This window comes from Zonotrichia albicollis, chromosome 2 (genome assembly GCF_047830755.1).
Source record: "Zonotrichia albicollis isolate bZonAlb1 chromosome 2, bZonAlb1.hap1, whole genome shotgun sequence".
Lineage (NCBI taxonomy): Eukaryota > Metazoa > Chordata > Aves > Passeriformes > Passerellidae > Zonotrichia > Zonotrichia albicollis.
This window is the reverse complement of record NC_133820.1, coordinates 13,457,476-13,480,834: the sequence shown is the minus strand read 5'-3', so window position 1 is coordinate 13,480,834 and position 23,359 is coordinate 13,457,476. Positions and strand designations below refer to the sequence as shown.

Genomic DNA, 23,359 nt, shown 5'->3' with positions numbered 1-23,359 from the left:
ACAATCATGGAATGGTTGGGGTGGAAGGGAACTTAAAGCTCACCCAGTGCCACCCCTGCCATGGCAGGGACACCTCCCACTGTCCCAGGCTGCTCCAAGCCCCAGTGCCCAACCTGGCCTTGGGCACTGCCAGGGATCCATGGGCAGCCCCAGCTGCTCTGGGAATTCCATCCCAGCCTTTCCTCACCTTCCCAAGGAACAATTTCATCCTAATACTCAATCTAAACCATCTGTATTAGTTTGAAGCTATTCCCCCTTGTCCTGTCATTCCATCCTTTGAAAATTGTCTCCATCTTTCTTATCACTTCCCTTCAGGTCCTGGAAGGCCACACTGAGATCACCCCAAAGCTTCTTTTCTCCAGGCTGAACAATCCCAATTCTGTCAGCCTTTCTATTCTCATGGGAGAGCTCTTTGCTATCATCCCTGTGGCACAGCTGTCATTGTCCCCAAACTCTCTGGCCAACCCTTGAATTCTGGAGTCTCCTCCTTGGGACTCCTTTGGCTCCACATTGTGCCAGGGCCCAACACAGAGCTCAGATCCTTCCCAGCCTGGTGCTGTGCCAGTGCTCCATGGCAGGAGCCACCTGGCTTGGGGACACGGGGGCTGTGTCCTCCTGTGCCACCCTCACAGGGGACAATGACAGTGTGAAAAATGCCAATCACTTGTTTTTAAATTGTTAAAAGTCTAATAGTAATAAAATGGTTATAAAAATAGCAATATAATTAAAGTAATAGCAATTTGGACAATTTGGATTAGGACAATATGAGACAATAAAAACAAAGAGTTATGGATGTCCAGGTACAGCAGCACAAGCCCAAGAAAGGCCCCACGTTAACAGAGGATTAACCCTTAAAAGCAACAGCCTGTTGCATATTCATACACCTCATCCATGATGCATAAATTCCATTCAAACACAGGATTCTGTCTGGGCAGTGTCAGCTTCTTCCTCTGAATCCTGACAGCGCCTTCGAGGCGGGAAGTTCATTTTTTTCTGATAATGGGGCAATAAATTATTTTTCTCTGAAGGATTTAGGTGTCCTGTGGCTGCTATCTCACTGCAAATCCTTTCTTTAAAAAAGAATCTTACCTAGCATAGTTTCTATTTAAACAATTTTTATAACCTAAAACTATATTTAACACACTGTTTAAGAAAATGAATACAGCATTACTTTCTAACACAACACATCTAGTATTCATTTGAATATTTGGAAAAGCCAATCATAAAATACGCATTTTTCACCATGGTAACACCCCGAGCCAGGGGTGTTGGGCTGCAGGAGAAGGCCAGGATGTGCCTGTCTCGGGTGAGTTATCCTGAGGGAACTCCCTCCTTTGGTTTGAGACCAATAATTGAATTAAATGCTGACAGATCCAGTGCCCTCCTCATCCACCCCCATCAATCTTAACCCCAAACCCTGACCCACAAACCAACCCCTTCCCTCTCCATCTCCTTCCAGCAGAGGGACAAGGATGTGGATGGAATAGGGGATTTTAAAATTATTTTTACAGAAGTCCTGAGGAGTTTCACAGCAGGAGGAACTTGCTTAGGATGGTGCAAGTGCACGTGCTTGGAGATTTTCTGAAGGTGAGGAAACTCGTCCATGAATCAACAGCAGAACTTCCTGAAATTCTGGAATTTCAGCTCAGGAATTCAGCTGAATTTGGAAATGTGAAGATTTCCAAATTTGATTTTGGAAATTTCAGCTGGATTCTGGAAATTCAGTTCTCTGAAATTCAGCTCCATTTCACTAAAACCCTCTGGATTACATCAGTGCTGCTTTTCCATATCCAGGACATTCCCATCCCATTTCCATCCCAGTCCAACACCAGACTGAGCCAGGCTTTATTTAGAAACAAACACAAGTTGGGATCCTGCAAACTCCAATTCATATCTTTTTATTTTTTACAAAAAATACATTTTAACAAGTAAATAGAAACCATTTCCATAAGTCCACCATTGTCCAAAGTGTAAATGTACATTGTAAATTTGCCATTTTTAATATAGACATGTGCTCTATTTTGCCTGTTGTCTACAAGAAATTCAGCTACGGTCTGATGAAACATAATAAATAATGATGATTAAGAAATGGAAAAGCTACACACCAAGAAATGGGAAATATAAACTTTGCAAAAGTCATACATAGTTATATTACAGCCACCTCTTCCCAAATCAAACATTCAATTTCTCTTGATAAAGTACAACAGTAGTGCATTCCCGTTATTGGCATAGAGAGAGATCTTCACTGAAATACTGTCCATGGAAAGAATTCCACTGAACTGCAGCTCAAAGGGACACCAAGGGATTAACTCAGGACAGTAGCAGTGCAACAGCCACAATATTGGCTTTATTTAAATAAAAAAAAAAAGATACTTCCTAAGAATTAACATATTGAACACTAATTAAATTATGTATTGAATTTCAAAGCAAGAATGATTTTTCTGGATTGCTCTTTGGGTGACCAATCCCACCACAGAGGAAAAGATGGATTTGCTGTCTTTGCCACCCATTTTGTCATTCCCAATGACTTGGGAAGAAATCCCTGCAGCTGGCTGGGAATTTCTCTTGGTACCATTGCTTCCAGGTTTTCCCATGATCATGGAAAAATAGGAAGATTTAGAGCACAAAACTCTAAAGGGAGGGGATGTGAAAAAGAGGAATTCCCTTTTCCTGCCTGAAATAAAAACTGTCTAAAGCTGTTGAAGCTGAACATTTTCACCCTGTTGTTTACACCACAGATAAAGAAACATCCCTCCTTCTCCAAGTGCTTCCATCCAACTGGTCCATCCCCAGTTTTCAGGGTGAAACCCTTAAGAACCCTTCTTTTGGTAGTACCACACAAATATTCTCCAAATATGGCCCAAATTCTCACCTACTACTCACATTTCTATCCCATGAATGCAACACAGAACACTGCTGGGAGCAATGGAACAACACTGTGGGATACAACAACTCTGGGAAGGAAATCAAGGAAGTTCTTTTTTCTTTTTTTGCATTTCTAAGATATTCCACTACTTTAAAAGAGGAAATACTCACAGGTATTAATGCTTATATAAGATCCAAAGTCAACCAAAAGGTGTCTGTAGAAAAGTATTAAGATTCCTAATAGTAAAAATATCTGCAAATTTAATTACAAATACATTTCCAAAGCAAAATCCTGAATTAAGTACATCAGGGTGGGTCAGTATTGACCAGTGCTCCTTGAGGAGGAAGTGAACAGCTAAATGTGGAATATTTACACTGAGAGATCCAACTATGTCAAAGATATAAAGTGAAGCAGCCCCATTTACAGTCTGCAACCTATCATGGAAGAGCAATAAAACTCTGCTACAACACCGAGATTTTAAGTACTGCTGATTTCATGCATTTGTTCCACCACCTGCCCTAAGATTTCATCCACCACATCGATGTCATAATTCACTTGCTGCAGGTCCAGGTCGGGCATGATGGTGGCCAGGAGCTGTCCCACGTTCACTCGCAGGGAGCGCAGCTTCAGGCTGGGGAGAGAGCAGCACAGCGTTAGCCGGGCATGGATTCTGGGCTCAGAGCTCACCTGGCACAGCTGGAGCCACCATCCAGCTGGGGGTGCTCCATGACTCCCAGAAAACAACAAAAAAAAATGGATGCGTTTTTTTTCTTGATCAAGATTATTTCTAAAGCTACACGTTTTTCCAAGCTTCTCTTCAGTTTTCAGCTTCAAGGGGAATATTTCCTCAATACGAAACTGAATTCCTGTCAGAAATATTTCACAATAAGCATTGGTACAATCCTTTCCCCCACAGCACCTGTACTTGTCAAAGCAGCATTAAGGCCTGGGATTTTTATCCATTTAGAAACCCAAACTACCACAACCCACGGGAACAAAAGGAGAGAAAAAGAGAGGAGAAGGCAAGAAAGAGGAGTTGGTCCAAAGGCTTTAAAATATAAATAGGAAGTAAGAGTTCTAGCCCAGGGAAAAGGCTGGGCCTCCCTTTTTTTGGTTTCTTTGCTGGATGTGCTTGCTGTGTCCTTTTCCTGATCAAACTGTTTTGCCATGAGCCATCCCTTCTGCTCTCAGATCCTTTCTCCAGCTCTCCCAGTGCTGCCACATCTCCACCAACTTCTGGGGAAAGTTACTTCCAACTCCTGCATTTATTTGCTAATTCTTTTAATAAACACACATCAGAGCTATAATGAAAAATAAAATTAAATGCTGACGGGTAACTTTTAATGTGGGGCAATTTGTTTTTTAAGACTGTGGAAATTATGCAGGTTATTCTCCACTCTGTGGATGCAGCACTCCGTGGCTGGGCTGCCCATGCCCGGCAGCAGGGAGGAGTCACCGGCCCGGCCCGGCTGGAGCTCGGGGCGGTGCCACCAGCAGAGAGCAGTGCTGGCTCTCACTGCTGGCTCTCACTGCTGGCTGTCCCTGCCCTGCCACCCCAGCACCACCGGGACTTCCTCCAGTTCTGCCCCGGCAGGAATTCACAGGTGCTCTGTGGAATTTTCAGGGGATTTTCTCCAGCTTATTTATGGCATTGGTCAAAGTCCCTCGGCAGCAGCTCTGCCCTACTGAGCTCTCTCCACTTTGATGGCATCAGGAATGTGTTGAGTTCATTTGGCTCTGTCACCCAGGCCATGAATCCCAGGATTCCCATGGCTGGAAGAGAACTTTGGGATTATCCAGTCCAACAATCCCCCAAAATGATATCCCTGAACACTCCCACAGAAAGGGACCCCAAAGCTCCCTGGGCAGCTCAGCCCAAGGCCTGACCACTCTGCCAGGGAAATTTTCTGTGCCAATCTCCAACCTGAGCCTGCCCTGGTGCCATCTGAGGCCATTTCCTCTCCTCCTTTCCCTGCCCCTCCTGTCAGGAACTGTGCAGAGCAATGAGGTCCCCCCTGAGCCCCCTTTTCTCCAGGCTGAGCCCCCCCAGCACCCTCAGGGATCCTCCCTGGATGTTTTCCAGCCCCTCCCTGGCCACACTCCAGCCCCTCACAGTCCTTTTAAAGCAGCCCAGAACTGGACACAGCAGTTGAGGTGCAAAAGCCTTTTCCATCCTCGGCCTTGCTGCTGCTCCCCAGTTTGCCCTCAGTCACCCCACGCTGCTTGTCCTTACTCCCTTTGGACTCACATGGGGCTCCAGGTGGCTTCCAGGCAGATTTATTCCATGTTTTCCCTGGGATTGAGGCTGCAGTGACTGGATGGAGCTCTGGCTGTCCTGAATATGAGCGTAACAACTGCCTTTTTCCAGGAATGTTTAACTGCTGCAGATACTACCAGGCCCTCAGCTCCCTCTGAAATACCTCAATTCCCGAATTGATCCCTGAATTGAGTCCCCTTTTATCCCAGCTGATGCTTCCCCCTTGGATTCTCCCCTGGCAGGGACCTCAGCTCACTCTGCTTCCCCCTGCTCTGGGTTCTGTGTGTGTGCTCTTCCCACTTCCTAAGAGCTCCAAGCTCTCCAGCTGGAAATTTCAACTTTTGTTGAATTCCAAGACACACCCCAGCTCCTGATCCACAGGATTTGCCTGCAGCAAGGAGTTCTTACAGGAAAGTTTCAAATCCAGGCTCTTCAGTTGATTCAAGAGAGAAAAAGAGACTCTCAAAGTGAAGTTCATTGCACAGCAGAAAATAATGATCACCCTCCTCTTTCCTGCCTCCCTTTTCTCTCCTTGGTTTGCAAGTTGTGTTTAGAAATTATACGACATTTTGGGTATTTTCAGAAGTATCTGTTTGCTATTCTGTTGGGGCCAATCCTGCTCACACAAATCATAAATCACAAACATCACTTGATAAAAAAGAAAAAAAACAACAACATTAGTTAGGAGTCACAAAAGGCAGTAGAAAAGAATTGCAAGCATCACATTTTATTATACAATTATCAAACATAACCTTCATCAAAACATTTGAAATACAACCAACAAGGAAAAATCTTGAAATAACATCTAGAAAGAACAAAACTGATACCTTTCTCCATCAGAAAAATTTACAGAGTCTTCTACATTACTGGTGGTAGAATCATTTGCCCGTGCTACAGCCTGGGGGATGGAAGCTTTTAACTGAGCCAGCTCTGCCTTGAGCTCCTCACACTGACAGGCCATTTGGTTCTTCTCCACTTCCAGGACTTCAATCTGCCAATTAAAAGAAAAATAAACCTGTAAAAATTATTCAAAAAAAAAAAAAAAAAGATTCAAAACCTTGTGTAGTAGAAGTGCTGTGAAACAGGGAGTAAAACACAGAGCTAATCAGTGTCAGGAGTGTTTTGGCAGTGTCCTGGGGTGACGTTATGATGCTTGTATATCCCCATTCATCTGTTCTGTGCCTTTAAGACCGGCTCTGAAGAGTGGAAGTTTTGTTTGGGTTTCTCTTATCAGGGACACAGAGGAAAGCGGTACATAGGGCTGGTTTTTTACTTCCAGCTTCAGCTTGCTGCTTTTGCTTGCTCTCTTTTTCTGCTCTTGCTTCTGCTCTGCTTTCTGCTATTGGAATATGATTCCCAATATAACCAGTTAGATGGTGCCTGGGCCAGTTCTGACCCTCGCTGCTGGGCCAAAGGCAGCACTGTGGTGTTTTACCCCAGAGATACCTTGGCTGCTGGGGATTGCAGCGGGGCACTGAACAAGTCCAGGCTTGTCAGGACTCCGTTTACCTCAGGAGAGAGAGCTTCTGGCGATGGTGAAGAGAAGGAAGGAGTGGATTCTGCTGGAGGGTTATATCCAGATGTTTATTCCACGGGTACAGAGGTCTGCACCGGGGCAATTCCTCCAACAGAATGGAGGCCGCATGGTCTGATTAACCTTTTAAGCTCAGGGCAGGGGAAGGGGAGGGGACAGGTGAGCCACCAACCAGGTGAAGGGGCAGGGTCTCAAGGGACTAGGGACACCTATCCAATGTCCCCCAGGCCTGAGGGACCAATCACACGACGCCTTGCTGGTATGTTAGCCTGATTGACAGGGCACACTCAGCGAGGGGCGAGGGGGAAGGGAGAAGGGATAGGCACAGCTGGGAAGGGACCGGAAGTTTAAAACAGGACATTGCAACACACCGCAACATTCTGCCTCTGCTTATTAGCTAGTTCTAGCTAAACAGTCCACATTCCTTCCTGGACTGTTTCTCCTCTCCTGTTCCTGTGACCATCTGGAACCTGCTCCGGACTGGGACCCAGGAACACCGAAGGTTCGGCTGCAGCGGATGGCCCAGCGCCGGAGGGACTGAGAACAGAGCAACCACCCCCAAAAGAGTCTTTCTGATTTTGCCATCTTTCTCAGAGCGGTGTCATCGGGTATTGTTCATTCTGTGTGCTGGGGGGTGCGGGGCCAGTCAAATAAACAGGTTCTTTCCACCTCTCTCCGAGGAATTTTTTCCCGAATCGGTTGTGGGGAGGGGCCGTGTGGGTTTTGCTTTCTGGAGGGGCCCTCCTTTGCAGATTCCTTAACAAATTTGCCCTAAAGCAGCACAGCAGGTTACCTGGCTTTTGTAGCTGTCCCTCTCGGTGGTGCACTTGTCCAGCTGCCTGAAAACATCATCCAGCTGCACGGCCATCTCATCCAGCTCGCTCCTGCTCTCCCCATCAGCGCATTTGCTGCACTCAGCCTTGAGGTTCTGCAGGGTGCTGCACTGCTGCCTGAGCGCTGCTACCTCGCCCAGGGCCTGCTCATAGAGAGCCGTCACCTCTGCCAGGCTCCTCCCATCAGCGCTCCCCTCCTGGCATGAGGGAGCTGTCTCTGTGGCCTGGTGGCACATCTCCTTTTTCACACATTTATTGTTCATCTCCAAAAGCTGCTGCTCCAGTGTTTGCACCTGTTTGGTTAACGCTTCGCATTTGCTTTGGTACATTTCTTTTTCTCTATTCAATGATTGCAGCTGATTTTTCAGTTCATTTTCCATCTCTACAGATATCTCAGGAACACCATTGACCTTGGGCTGTTCCTTTTCCATCCCTGGCCCAGGAACCTGGACTGGGATGTCCTCCACCTCCTCCTTTTTCACCACCAGCTTGGGGAGCTCTGTCTGTGTTGATGAGCTCAGCTGTTCACTTCTTGCCTCTGAAGTGGTGGCACTGCAAGGTTCCCCCACAGGAGAGTTTTCCTTCTGCTTCTCCTCCTGATCCAAATTGATGCATTCTGTTTTCACCACAGGAACATCAGGATCTGCTGAAGGCTTTGGAGTGCTGCTCTCCTCTAAAATGATGACATCTTCATCGTCATCATCCTCCTGCTCGTGGTTGCTGAATGTTTTGTCACTGAGCCGAGGCGTCTTTAGGGACACGGGTGTGGCACAGCTCTGCGTCCTCCTTTTGAGGCTGAGGAGGAAAACATTAAAATAATCATTTTATTTGCATAAATGCTGCCAAACCATTTGTTTCCAAGCAAGTGCAGTGTTTCTCTGAGCACTGTTCAAAAATTACCACTCCAAAAAAATCACCTGCATGGCATTTTAATCAGAATAAATTCCTGTAAAAACGAGTGCCTGCCACCCACACTCCCACATTATTCCGAAACACACCCAGTATTGCCAGAACATCCCCACAGAGTTTCAGGAAAACAGCCTGTGGAGTGTGGAGAACACAAATTCTGTTCCTGAGCACACAAATCACTAAAAATGCTCCTTTCTCGTTTTCTTACATTCACTTTTGTATTTGACAAAGTCTCCTGGAGCTTCCCATGCTCCCAGAATTCCCACAGGAATTTCAGCAGCTGAAACTTCCCTCAATCATCATTTTCATTAAATTTTCCCCATCATTTTCATTAATTTATTAATTTTAGAAATAAACAGGAATCTCCTTTTTACAGCTCCACTCACCTGCTATCAGCATCCAAATGAGGAGAAGATACTTTGATTAAAATAGGCAGAGATCTCCTGACAGAAGCATCTGAGGATTTTGGTATAAGTAACCTTGGAAGAGCTTCCTTTGCACTCGAAGGTGAGAATGGTTTGAAGTCTTTACTTGAAGAAACAGATGTTTTTAAAAATATTTCATTATTGATCTATAAGACAATGTAAGTTAAGAATGGAAATAAACAGATATTAGTAGATTCTTCAGGAGAGATTTAAGCAATTCTTTATATACCAACACCTAAAATTCTGACATTTCTATATCCAAATACCTCCTTGAACCCAGGCTCAGGATTTTGGGATGATAAATGCTGACTGGACTACTGCAAATCCACTTTTTCATTTAAAGTGCTGTGCAGAATCCCAGGCAAGAGCTTTTCCCAAGCTGTGTGTGTGTCTGATACACAGACACAACCTCCAGGACAGACATCCCTGGGAAAGCTGCTCAGGGTTCACTCAGCTGGCCCAAAATGAGCAATTTTTTCCCTTTTAGAAATTCCTTTTGTAGTGGGGGAGATTCAATGGGAGAGAAACAGTAAAATGAAATAAATAGGTTAAAACAGCACATGCAGCATCTCTTCTCCAGAAATTATCTTAGGTCAGAAATTGAAAGCAACAGAAATGAAATCCTACTTAGAAAATTTGATTCTGAGTTAGAATCCAGACATTCCCATCCAACAGCTGGATCTGCATCTGGGTTTAACCTGAATTTAATGAGTGACTCCCTGCACAAGTGTAGCTGTTCCACCTCTGCCTATCCCCACTTTTTGTGGCATCTTTCCTTCAGATCCTCATCACATCTCTGTCCAACAAATCCCCTTTCAAGAACTGGGTGTCCTGCCAGCAAACAGCCACCAGTGACTGCCATCCCCTCCAGTTCTGGCCAGAGACCTTTGTCCCTCTCAAACTCCTTCCTAAGGAGAAAGAACTGGTGGATTTTCCAGCAAAAAAAGGGGATTTGGGGTTTCCTCCTGGTGAGCAAATCCTGCAGAGCACACCTGGGTGCAGTTACCTGGTGGCTGTACTCCAGTCTCCTCTTCAGTTTTTCCCTGTCCCTGCACAGCAGCAAGGAAAGAATAGAAATGAGAAGTTTAGATTCAAACTGTTCATTCATTATAAAAACTAAGTCTAAGATCTAAAAGCAAACACAATACTCCTCATCTCAGCTAGGTACAATAATCCGAGTATTCTTGTTTATTGAATGAAAATTTCCTCAGAAAGCTGGAAGCTTCTCTGATGTTAGCTTAACTTCCAACAACTTCCCTCTAGATTATTGATTAAAATGTTTAAAACAACCCCAAACTCCCAATTCTAGAATGTGAGGCAGCATCACAATTACCCAAATCTGTTTTTGACATACACTTTAGCTAAGTAAATAAATGTAAATAAATAATAAATAAATAAGCTAAGTAAATAAATGTAAATAAATGTACTGATCCTTTCAATATGCTTCAATGTGCACCTTTTAAAGTTACACAGCCAAGGTCTCCTAACAGCCCTCAGAGTTTGTTTATGGGACATCCCAACTGATTGTTCATTTATTAATGGAACATCCCAACTGACTGTTCATTTATTTATGGAATGTCCCAAACTGATTGTTCATTTATTTATAGGACATCCCAAACTGATTATCCATTTATTTATGGAATGTCCCAAACTGATTGTTCATTTATTTCTGAGACATCCCAAACTGATCATTTATTTACAGGATGTCTCAAACTGATTGTTCATTTATTTCTGGGACATCCCAACTGACTGTTCATTTATTTACAGGATGTCCCAAACTGATTGTTCATTTATTTATTGAATGTCCCAAACTGATTGTTCATTTATTTATGGGACATCCCAACTGACTGTTCATTTATTTATGGGATGTCCCAAAGTGATTGTTCATTTATTTATGGGATCCCAAACTGATTGTTCATTTATTTCTGGGACATCCCAAACTGACTGTTCATTTATTTATAGGACGTCCCAAACTGATTGTTCATTTATTGATGGGATGTCCCAAACTGACTGTTCCCACACTGCCAAATCCTCTGGAACATCCCCCCTCTGGGAGCTGGACTGTCACCCCAACTGCTGCCCAGCTCTCCTTGGCAGTGTTTAGAGCCCTGTAGAAATCTCAGAACTCACTTTTTCTTGTAGGTTTTCTCGTACGTGGGGTGTATTAAATCATCATCCTCCGGCTCTTCTGGCACGTCACAGTTCCTGAGGGAAGAAGAGAACAGAGAATCCCCCAGAGGAGAAGCAGCTGAGAGAACAGAAAAACCCTGAGAGAACAGCAAAACCCCCAGAGGAGAAGGAGCTGAGAGAACAGCAAATCCCTCAGAGGAGAAGGAGCTGAGAGAACAGAAAAACCCTGAGAGAACAGAGAATCCCCCAGAGAGAAGGAGCTGAGAGAACAGAAAAACCCTGAGAGAACAGAGAATCCCCAGAGGAGAAGGAGCTGAGAGAACAGAAAAACCCTGAGAGAACAGAGAATCCCAAAAGGAGAAGGAGCTGAGAGAACAGAAAAACCCTGAGAGAACAGAAGAACCCCCAGAGGAGAAGGAGCTGAGAGAACAGAAAAACCCTGAGAGAACAGAGAATCCCCCAGAGGAGAAGGAGCTGAGAGAACAGAAAAACCCTGAGAGAACAGAGAATCCCAAAAGGAGAAGGAGCTGAGAGAACAGAAAAACCCTGAGAGAACAGAGAATCCACAGAGGAGAAGGAGCTGAGAGAACAGAAAAACCCTGAGAGAACAGCAAAACCCCCAGAGGAGAAGGAGCTGAGAGAACAGAAGAACCCCCAGAGGAGAAGGAGCTGAGAGAACAGAAAAACCCTGAGAGGAGAAGGAGCTGAGAGAACAGAAAAACCCTGAGAGAACAGCAAAACCCCCAGAGGAGAAGGAGCTGAGAGAACAGAAGAACCCCCAGAGGAGAAGGAGCTGGGAGAACAGAAAAACCCTGAGAGAACAGAGAATCCCCCAGAGGAGAAGGAGCTGGGCAGCCCTGTGCTGCCAGGGGTGGGGCTGGCTGTGCCTACCTGAACTGGGGGTCGGGGTTCAGGGTGCAGTACCACTTCTCGGGCAGCTGCTCGATCCCGTCCGGCAGCTTGCGCCACTTGAGGCACGCGTCGCACTGCACCCACGTCTGGTCAGGCTGTTTCCTGCAAAACCCAAACCAGTCAGCACCTGCACACAGAATCACAGAATCACAGAAATTCTAGGTTGGAAGAGACCTTTAAGATCATCGAGTCCAACCCATGTTCTAACACCTCAACTAGATCATGGCACCGAGTGCCACGTCCAGGCTTTTTTGAAACTCTTTGAGGGATGGTGACTCCACCACCTCCCTTATTACAGTGACCTTTGATGGTCACTGTGGAGAGAGAAGGACGAGAATCTTGTTTCTTGATCAGAAGGCTTGATTTATTCATATATGATATATAATACATTATAACTATACTAAAAAGAATAAGGAGAGAAGTTGCAGAGAGCTGCTAAGCTAAGAATAGAATAGAAAGAATGAATAACAAAGTTCTGTGTGCAGGGAATCTGTCCCTGAGCTGCTCCTGTGATTGGCCCTTAATGGTACACATGGAAGATGAGCCAATCACAGGATCACCTGCTACATTTCACAGCAGCTGATAACAATTTGTTTACATTCTTCTTCTGGGGCTCTGCTTCCCAGAAGATGCACAAATCCCAAAGAAAGGATTTCTATGAAAAAATGTCTGTGGCACTCCCTGGGCAGATGATTCCAGTATTTGACCATTCCTTCTGTGAAAAACTTCCTCCTTAATTCCAGCCTGTATCTGCCTTGGCACAGCTTGAGGCTGTGTCCTCGTTCTGTTGTTGCCTGGAGAAAGAGACCGACCCCAGCTCAGCACAGCCACCCTTCAGGAAGCTGAAGAGGGTGATAAGGTCACCCCTGAGTCTCCTTTTCTCCAGGCTGAACACCCCCAGCTCCCTCAGTCGTTCCTCACATGGTTTGTGCTCCAAGCCCCTCACCAGCCTCGTTGCTCTGCTTTGGACATGCTCAAGCATCTCAAGGTCCCTCCTGAAGTGAGGGCCCAGAACTGGATGCAATCCTCCAGGTGAGGCCTCACCAGTGCTGAGTGCAGGGCAAGGATGAGCTCCCTGCTCCTGCTGCCACACCAGGGAGGGCTCTGCTCTCACACCAACAGGGACAACAGTGTCACACATGGCACTCACTGGATCTCCTCGACGGGCAGAGCCAAGGGATATTCCTCGTTTTTCTTGGTTTTCATCTCGTTCCAGTAATCGTTGAGCTTCTCTCCCAGTGCTGCTATCGTGAGTCTGCAAAGAAAAGAATTTAAAGATCACCTTGAATAATCCAACTCTGGCACAGAAAGAACCTTTATAAACTCCAGTGACAGAAAAGGTTCAGTCAATGTTTGCAATCAATGCCCAACATTTCCACATTAAAATCCACATTAAAAGCACTGCTGGGCACATGGAAAATGCCTCCTCCTGAACAGCCACCAAAGAATATCCAGGAAAAACACGGGAACAAGGTGGTGTGGATATTGTGGGAAAAATTTATAAAGAAAGAGGAGGGCAGACAAAAAAGGATCTAAAAAGAAATGTTTGCATTTAAACCAGGTTTGGTGACAACACCAGAAACTTAAGAATAAAAGTTATTCTTTTATTATATTATATTTATATTATTTATATTATATAAATAATATTTATTATATTATATTATATTATATTATATTATATTATATTATATTAATATTCTTTCTTTATATTATATTTAAATTTATTTAAAAATTATAAATTATAAAAATATATATTTATATATATAAATATATAAATATATAAATATATTATATTATATTATATTATATTATATTATATTATATTATATTATATTATATTATATTATATTATATTATATTATATTATATTATATTATATTATATTTAAATACTGCTATTTAAAGGAGCAGCTTTATCAAGTATTTCCCAGGAAATGACAATAAGGGCTAGAAAATGCAGATCAAAATACCTGTATTCATTGGTGTAGTCAAAATCCTGTTTGTTGTGAGTTGGTTTTAGGAAGTTGCACTCAATAATCCCAACAACACCCACACCCATGTTGTTTGCCTGCAAGGAATGAAAGTTTTATCAGGAAAACCAACACAAAATCCATGCCAATATTGCAAGAGTTTGCTGGAGGTAATTATTAACTGTATCTACACTGGGTAAAAAGGATTTTCTGGCTTGTGACTCCTCAGAAAATCTTGAACAAATCCTCTGCTTTACCCCTCTTTTTGTCCTGAAAAATGTGCTCAGATTATTTGTATCAAATTCATTTTTGTATCAAACAGCCTCAAAAGCAAACAACTTAATACAATTTTTAACTTCTGCCCACAGTAAAAAAAAAGGTGATTTTATAAAGTATACATCAATACCATGCTTTCCATCCATATTTTTTTTTAAACAGGGTTTGAATGGAATTTATCAAGATGTTGAAATATTCAGAAGCTTTAATTTCTTACCTTTAACTGACAGCCAACTCTTTCATAAGCTTTGATGAGTCTGTTCTTGTGGTACATCATTATTCCATAGTGATCTTTGTTCCTGCAGTTAAATCCAAATGTAATTCTGACTGTTTTGGCCTTTGGGCAGATATTAAGGAAAAATAGGGTGAATTTCACAGAACACAAAAAATAAGAGTTACTCTCAGTGGGTCTTAGAGGTAATTGAGATAATTCCTTCAGTAGGACTTAAAAACCAAAAAAAACAGAAAATAACCCCAAATTTACCAATAGAACTGAACAAAATCAGGTCACAGAATTCAGTTTTGCAAAGGATACATTGAGAAATTTGGGTCTGTAAATATCCCTCTCAATGAAGGCCAAACTTTTGGAAACCAGCTGAGTTTTCACTTTCTGCCCTCTCAGGATGATCTGCATGGTTGGCTTCAGGTACAAAATACTGCAGTAAGCCTATAAAACAGATTCTGTTAAAATTACAACATTTACACCCTCCAACTTCCAAAAATAATCCCAATTTTAAAGAACCAACACGTACTCTTAGGGAGTAATCACTTTCTGGAACAATCTGGTCCATCCTCTCCTGTTTTTTGTAGCCTCTTTTGCCTGTTTCATCCAAGTCTTCTGGAATTCTGATGTCGTATTTGTCCTTGTCAAAGTCAAATTCTGGTTTGTCATTTTTGTCTCTAAGAATGAAGATGGGAAAATGTATTAATTATAGGGGGAAAAAATGCAAATACAAGAGGAGGTGTGGTGGTGGAGGCAGGAAAGAAGGGAAAAAGGAGAATTCTTCAGAGATTTGCTAAAATAAAAAATGGGAACTCAAATTGTAAAGTGCACACAGCTTGTTCCAGTTATTCCACACAGAAAGAAATTTGAAATCTTTCTGTGTTTGCACACACTGAAAGAAAATATGAAATTAATGAGAGGTAAGAGACTGGGTTTAGCTTGCTAAAATTCTAGATTCTTCTATGTTTGCACACTGAAAGAAAATGTGAAATTAGTGAGAGGTAAAAGACTGGATTTCTCTTACTTTGTAAGATTCCAGATGCTTCTGTGTTTGTACACACTGAAAGAAAATATGAAATTAGTGAGAGGTAAGGGACTGGATTTCTCTTTCTGAGGTTCCAGATGCTTCCATGTTTGCACACACTGAAAGAAAATGTGAAATCGATGAGATGTAAAAGACTGAGTTTATCTTACCAAAATTCCAAATCCTTCTGTGTTTGCATACACTGAAAGAACATATGAGATTAATGAGAGGTAAGAAATTGGATTTCTCTTACTTTCTGAGATTCCAAATCCTTCTATGTTTGCATACACTGAAAGAAAATGTGAAATTAGTAAGAGGTAAGAGACTGGGTTTCTCTTTCTGAGGTTCCAGATGCTTCCATGTTTGCAAACACTGAAAGAAAATGTGGAATTAGTGAGAGATAAAAGACTGGGTTTCTCTTACTTTCTGAGATTCCAAATCCTTCTATGTTTGCATGCACTAAAAGAAAATATGAAATTAGTGAGAGGTAAGAGACTGGATTTCTCTTACTGTGGTTCCAGATGCTTCCATGTTTGCACACACCGAAAGAAAATGTGAAATCGATGAGATTTAAGAGACTAAGTTTATCTTTCTAAAATTCCAAATCCTTCTGTGTTTGCACACACTGAAAGAAAATGTGAAATTAGTGAGATGTAAGAGACTGAGTTTATCTTTCTAAATTTGCACACACTGAAAGAAAATATGAAATTACTGAGATGTAAAAGAGTGAATTTCTCTTACTTCCGGAGGTTCCAGATGATGATCCTGGTGCCCTTCTTGCCCATGATGGCATCAAGCTCTGCCAGCAGCTTCTCCTCACTGGGGAACAGGGAGTGGGCCAGGATGGCCCTGAGGCTGCTCCTGCTCTCGCCGGGCTCGCTCAGCTGCCGTGGCCTCGTTAAGGACACAATCACACAAAACGGGAAAATTCCAGCACTCACTTCCCAAATTCCCACTGCACATCCCAGAATTCCTGTCAGTGTCCAAAACCACAGAATCACAGGGATTATTTGTGGTGATTTTTATTAAGAGCTCTGGGAATCGGGGTATATCCAACCCTAATCTGATTCCAACCATGTCTGATACTCTATCATTACATAACTTTCATGTTAATTATTAAACTTACATTGTTCTATTCTACACATTGTCCGATTTTCGGCTGTTTGGGTGGCCTGGAAAGGCCCGGGGTGGCCTTGGGGCAGCCCGCGTTTCAAAGGAACAGAAGAGGCTTCAGTTCTTTTCTCGGTCTCGGTGTTTATTAATTGTTTATCTAAAAGATTTTCTCTCGGCCCGACATAAATGAGCCTTGCTTGGTCGTATCCTATGCAAGCTGTTACAGCTCCAGAGCTCAGTCCCCAAGGGGACTGGGTGCCAGAAGCCAGCTCGCTCTCAGACCAAGGCCGCGGGTCAGCCCCTAGCAAGCAGGGAGATATTCAGCTCTTAGTGATCAGGCAGCTCTTGTGATTTCAGCTTTGCTTGCTAGGCAGCTTTTCCCTTGGCCTAAGGCTCCAGCAGACGGTAGAGAGAGGAGAAGCAGAAGACGCTGGCTGTTCCACGAGTATGGCTTTATTGTAGGGTCCGGGAAGGGTCTCAGCTCTTCTTCTTCCGAGTTAGCAGGGGTACAGTATGCTACTTTTACACCCTTGGCCTGGATCCAATCCTGACCAATGGCAAAGGTGTTAGAGTGACCATAAGTGACCAATGGTAGGGTTTAACACAATATTGCCTTACATGGCTATAGGGATAAGGTACAAGGCGGATGTCCCTGGAGACAGGAAACTTCTTTGCCGCTGTGTCAGCATTCTATTCTCCAAGGGGCCCTGGCTAAACCTGAGGGGTTTACTACACCGACAGAGCTCTGCTCAGCAGCCAGCCATGAGCACACTCCCTGCCCTCCGGGCAGTCACCTATCTTTATACCCAAAGTTACGTGTACAATATTTATCATTTTTCCCCAATACCTTTCACCCTTTTAGTAATGACCAATCCCAAAGTGCCACCATCACCACAGAAGATGGAGGAGAAGAAGAAGAAGAAGAAGGACAGGACACGCCCCAATTCCTCCATCTTACTTCTCTAAACCCCCCTGGACAGAAATCCTAAACCCTGTGTTTCACTCTCTAATTAACTCATCCCTTCACCATTCACCCCGGTGAAACCCTCCTATCCTCATACAGGTGTCGTCTCCTGTGTGGGATCAAAGTGCAGCCACCAGACACTTCTGGAACATTCCAGGACTCCCGAGCCCCCCAAGGGTGCTCTCGGTGGCTCGGCACCTCAGTCCTGAGCTGCTGAGATCCCACACACATCAACTCAGCCCCTCTCTGAATTTCCAACATAATTTATCACTATTCTTCTTATGGTTATATAATAATTATATTTAATTACTAAATAATCATCACATCTAACAATTATATCATTACTTTTAATCATACTGCTTTGCATGCTGCTAAATTGATCATTAATTTATCGCACTGCTTGTGCAGGTGCAGGTGAGCTGGGAAAGCACAAACCCAAAGTCTTAGATTCTAGCTTGAACTTTTTAAGCCTGAAAATTAAAAAATTTGATAGAAATTTTAATACTTTACTTGATATAAATTTCATATAAATTATCATACTTTTATACAACATTAATTATTGCATTAATTCAATTAATTTTTATAGAAATTATATTGAATTTCATTTTTTATATAAAGATTGATATAAAAATTGATAAGCCAGAAAATTAAAAAAATTGATATAAATTTCTTTACTTCACTTGAGATCAAATTCATACAATTTGATATAAATTTTCATACTTTCATACAATATTAATTGAATTAATTATTGTATTAATTCAATTAACTTTAGATAGAAATTATATTGAATTTAATTTTTTATATAAAAATTGATATAAAAATTGACAAGCCTGAAAATTAAAAAATTTGATAGAAATTTTAATACTTTACTTGATATAAATTTCATATAAATTTTCATACAATATTAATTTTTGTATTAATTCAATTAATTATTGTATGAATTCAATTAACTTTTGATAGAAATTATATTGAATTTCATTTTTACATAAAAAATTATAAGCCTGAAAGTTAAAAAAATTGATATAAATTTTAATACTTTACTTGATAAAATTTCATACAATTTGATATAAATTTTCATACTTTCATACAATATTAATTATTCTATTAATTCAATTAATTATTGTATTAATTCAATTAATTTTTGATAAAAATTATACTGAATTTCATTTTTTATATAAAAATTGATATAAAAATTGATAAGCCGGAAAATTAAAAAATTTCATATAAATTTTAAGACTTTACTTGATATAAATTTCATATAAATTTTCATACAATATCAATTATTCTATTAATTCAATTAATTATTGTATTAATTCAATTAATTTTTGATATAAATTATATTGAATTTAATTTTTATATAAAAATTGATAAGCCTGAAAATTAAAAAAATTTATATAAATTTTAATACTTTACTTGATATCAATTTCATACAATTTGATATAAATTTTCATACTTTCATGCAATATTAATTATTGTATTAATTCAATTTATTATTATTATATTAAATTTAAAAACTGGATATAGATTTGAAAACTTTGATATAAACTTTGGATATAGATTTGAAAATTCATTATACAGTTGAAATTTTGATAAAAATTGGCAAATTTTCTCCTCTCCAAGGAGGAAATTGATATAAACATGAATGTATAAATCTGCTAATAAAAACTGAATATAAATTCACGTTTGTTTTAAATTGTATTAAATGTAAAAATGTGATATAAATTTGAAAATCTGATATAAATTTTCATATAAATTCACGTTAAATATTATATTAAAGTTGAAAACTGGATATAGATTTGAAAACTTTGATATAAACCTGAAAATTTATTATACATTTGAAATTTTGATAAAAATTGGAAAATTTTCTCCTCTCCAAGGAGAAACTTGATATAAACATCCATGTATAAATCTGATAATGAATATTTAATATAAATTCATGTTTGATATAAATTATATTAAATTTAAAAATGTGACATAAATTTGAAAATTTGATACAAATTTTCATATAAATCCATGTTTGATATATTAAATCTGAAAACTGGATATAAATTTGAAAATTTGATACAAAATTGAAGTTTTTATATAAACTGGAAACTCTGATATAAACTTGAAAATTTTCTCCAAGGAGAAACTTGATATAAACATCCATTTATAAATCTGATAATAAAAATTGAATATAAATTCATGTTTGATATAAATTATGTTAAATTTGAAAATTTGATACAAACTTGAAGTTTTTATATAAACTGGAAACTGATATAAACTTGAAAATTTTCTCCAAGGAGAAATTTGATATAAACATCCATGTATAAATCTGATAATAAAAATTTGATATAAATTCATGTTTGATATAAATTGTATTAAATTTAAAAATGTGATATAAATTTGAAAATTTGATATAAATTTTATATCAAAAAATTTGATATAAATTTGATATTTGATATAAACTTGATGTTTTTGTAGAAACTGGAAACTCTGTTGAAACTCAAAAATTTTCTCTTCTCCAAGGAGAAACTTGATCTATATACAAATCTGAAATACATTTTCATCCGAATCCATTTTTGATATAAATGATATCAAATTTGACAATGTTGATGTTGGGAATTTAGCTGACTAGAGACTGGAAAAGCACAAAGCTGTGGCTAATTCCAAGTTCTACACCTGCAAGAATAAAAATTGAGATAAAATTAAAAATCAGGCGTCCTTGGGCCCGGCTGGGTATGATAACAATGATAACAAACAGTGAAAGGGAGATGAGAAAAGAGAGATGGAACCCCTGAGGAATGGGGAGAGCTGATGTTGTGGTGTGGCCAATGGAAATTACAGAATATTCATGAGCTGATTATTTGCTGGGTAAGTTATTTTATATAATATATAATATTATCTATCATATAAATATAAATATAAATATAAATATAAATATAAATATAAATATATAAATATATATATATATATATATATATATATATATATATATTTAAAAAATAAACCAGACCTGTGATGAGTATTGGATTTGTGGGGTGCCCCATGGCAGGGAGGAATGGTGAATCTGACTCCATGTTCTCAGAAGGCTGATTTAGTATTTTAAGATACTAGATTATATTAAAGAATACTATACTTAAAGAATACAGGAAGGTTACTTACAGAATATATAAGGATATATATATATATAAATATGTATAATACAAGGATATATATAATATATATAATATAAATAATATAAGGATACTTACAGAATATATAAGGATATATATAATATATATAATATAGGGATATATATATAATGTATATAATATATATAATATATATAATGTATATAATATATATAATATATATAATGTATATAATATAAGGATACTTACAGAACACAGCTGGTGTTCTGGTCCCCTTCCTTCCACATGTTGATATAAAGATGAAAACTTTGATATAAAGTGGAAAACTTTCTCCTCTCTACAGAGAAAAGTTTGCTACCAACACCCACAAACAACCCCAAGCTTTCCTTCGTGTGCCGTTCTCCCCAACCCCGCCCAGGCATGCAGGAAGGATATGCTGGTTGCTGAAGGTGACGATGGGCACCATGACGTGCTCGGCCTTGGTGACCTCCAGGAAGGTCTGGGACAGCAGCCCCACGCTCATGGTGTCGCCGTTCTTGGTGAAGACGATGGCGTCCTTGCCCAGGCGCATGGAGCCCGACTTGAAGCCGTTGCCGTAGAGCCCCACGGGCACACGGCCGTTCATCGCCGACTTCTCGCTGAAACCGAAGCTGCGGCGGCAAACACGGAGGGTGAGGGATTGGAATGGGAATCCCAAAATTACCAGTTAGATTGTGCCTGGACCAGTCTGACCCTCGCTGCTGCTGTGGTGTATCACCCCAGAGAACCCTTAGCTTGCTGTGGTGTATCACCCCAGAGAACCCTTAGCTTGCTGTGGTGTATCACCCCAGAGAACCCTTAGCTTGCTGTGGTGTATCACCCCAGAGAACCCTTAGCTTGCTGTGGTGTATCACCCCAGAGAACCCTTAGCTTGCTGTGGTGTATCATCCCAGAGAACCCTTAGCTTGCTGTGGTGTATCACCCCAGAGAACCCTTAGCTTGCTGTGGTGTATCATCCCAGAGAACCCATAGCTTGCTGTGGTGCATCACCCCAGAGATACCCTTGGCTTGCTGTGGTGTATCACCCCAGAGAACCCTTAGCTTGCTGTGGTGTATCACCCCAGAGACACCTTTAGCTTGCTGTGGTGTATCACCCCAGAGACACCCTTAGCTTGCTGTGGTGTATCACCCCAGAGACACCTTTAGCTTGCTGTGGTGTATCACCCCAGAGACACCTTTAGCTTGCTGTGGTGTATCACCCCAGAGAACCCTTGGCTTGCTGTGGTGTATCATCCCAGAGACACCTTTAGCTTGCTGTGGTGTATCATCCCAGAGAACCCTTAGCTTGCTGTGGTGTATCACCCCAGAGACACCCTTAGCTTGCTGTGGTGTATCATCCCAGAGAACCCTTAGCTTGCTGTGGTGTATCATCCCAGAGAACCCTTAGCTTGCTGTGGTGTATCACCCCAGAGACACCCTTAGCTTGCTGTGGTGTATCACCCCAGAGACACCCTTAGCTTGCTGTGGTGTATCATCCCAGAGACACCCTTAGCTTGCTGTGGTGTATCATCCCAGAGAACCCTTAGCTTGCTGTGGTGTATCACCCCAGAGAACCCTTAGCTTGCTGGTGGTTGCAGCTGGGCACTGAACAAGTCCAGCCTTGGTAGGAACTCTGTTTACCTCAGGAGGAAAGCTTCAAGCTAATGGTGAGGAGGAAAAGGAGATGGATTCTGCTGGAGAGTTTAATATCCATGGTCACACAGGTCTGAATCTTGGCAACAGCTCCAACAGAATCGATGGCATGGCCTGATTCACCTTTTGAAGCTCCCAGGGGAGGGGAGGGAAGGGGCGGGGTCTCAGGGGAGGATGACACCCAGACAGGCCAATGACCTCTGGGCATCTTTTGAACCTGACCAACCACACAATGACCTTCCTGGAATGTTAAGCCTGATTGACAGGACTTGTTGGAGATTTTTTCAGAAATGGCTTAAAAGGCAGCTGTGAGGAGCAAATTCTCACAGCCTGTTTCTGTAAACAACTAGGTTCTCAGGGTTCTCAGACAGTTTTCTCATAACAGGTAAATATTCTATCTTTGGCTGTTTTGGGAAAGTAAAAGTAAGTTTTGAGAACACAAATCTTGGTATTGTAAACAAAAGGAGGAGTTGAAGTTTTCTCTACAGCCTATGGGGAGCTCAGATTTTGCAATATGCATGACGTGAATTAGCAGTGTTATAAAAGGTGTCAAATTTGATCAATAAACTGGAGTCGATGCTGACCAACAAAGGTGGGTATTGGAATATGAATCCCAATATAACCAGTTAGATGGTGCCTGGGCCAGTTCTGACCCTCGCTGCTGGGCCAAAGGCAGCACTGTGGTGCTTTACCCCAGAGATACCTTGGCTGCTGGGGATTGCAGCGGGGCACTGAACAAGTCCAGGCTTGTCAGGGACTCCGTTTACCTCAGGAGAGAGAGCTTCTGGTGATGGTGAAGAGAAAAAGGAGAGGATTCTGCTGGAGGGTTGTCCAGATGTTTATTCCATGGTTACAGAGGTCTGAACCAGGGCAACTGCTCCACCAGAATGGAGGCCGCATGGTCTGATTAACCTTTTAAGCTCGGGGACAGGGGAAGGGGAGGGGACAGGTGAGCCACCAACCAGGTGAAGGGGCAGGGTCTCAAGGGACAAGGGACACCTATACAGGTCAATGTCCCCCAGGCCTGAGGAGCATCCTTTGAAATCCACCAACCACACGATGCCTTGCTGGTATGTTAGCCTGATTGACAGGGCACACTCAGCAAGGGGCGAGGGGGAAGGGAGAAGGGAATATTGGCAC

General features: G+C 41.3%; 1 protein-coding gene across 1 annotated transcript in view; it reads right to left on the bottom strand.

The window, feature by feature from the left end:
* Positions 1–1,882: 1,882 nt before the first annotated feature.
* The window catches only part of MORC3 (MORC family CW-type zinc finger 3), a 37,088-nt gene continuing 15,611 nt past the window's right edge, over positions 1,883–23,359 (bottom strand). The window contains exons 4-17 of the mRNA XM_074533875.1: positions 20,985–21,198; positions 16,100–16,248; positions 14,864–15,011; positions 14,647–14,778; positions 14,329–14,448; positions 13,836–13,933; positions 13,017–13,121; positions 11,846–11,968; positions 10,955–11,029; positions 9,831–9,873; positions 8,786–8,970; positions 7,451–8,285; positions 5,951–6,114; positions 1,883–3,497 (exon numbers count right to left, since the gene is read on the bottom strand). Of these exons, the coding sequence (XP_074389976.1) occupies positions 3,344–3,497; positions 5,951–6,114; positions 7,451–8,285; positions 8,786–8,970; positions 9,831–9,873; positions 10,955–11,029; positions 11,846–11,968; positions 13,017–13,121; positions 13,836–13,933; positions 14,329–14,448; positions 14,647–14,778; positions 14,864–15,011; positions 16,100–16,248; positions 20,985–21,198 (2,545 nt within the window). The 3' untranslated portion in view covers positions 1,883–3,343. The remainder of the gene's footprint in view (positions 3,498–5,950; positions 6,115–7,450; positions 8,286–8,785; positions 8,971–9,830; positions 9,874–10,954; positions 11,030–11,845; positions 11,969–13,016; positions 13,122–13,835; positions 13,934–14,328; positions 14,449–14,646; positions 14,779–14,863; positions 15,012–16,099; positions 16,249–20,984; positions 21,199–23,359) is intronic.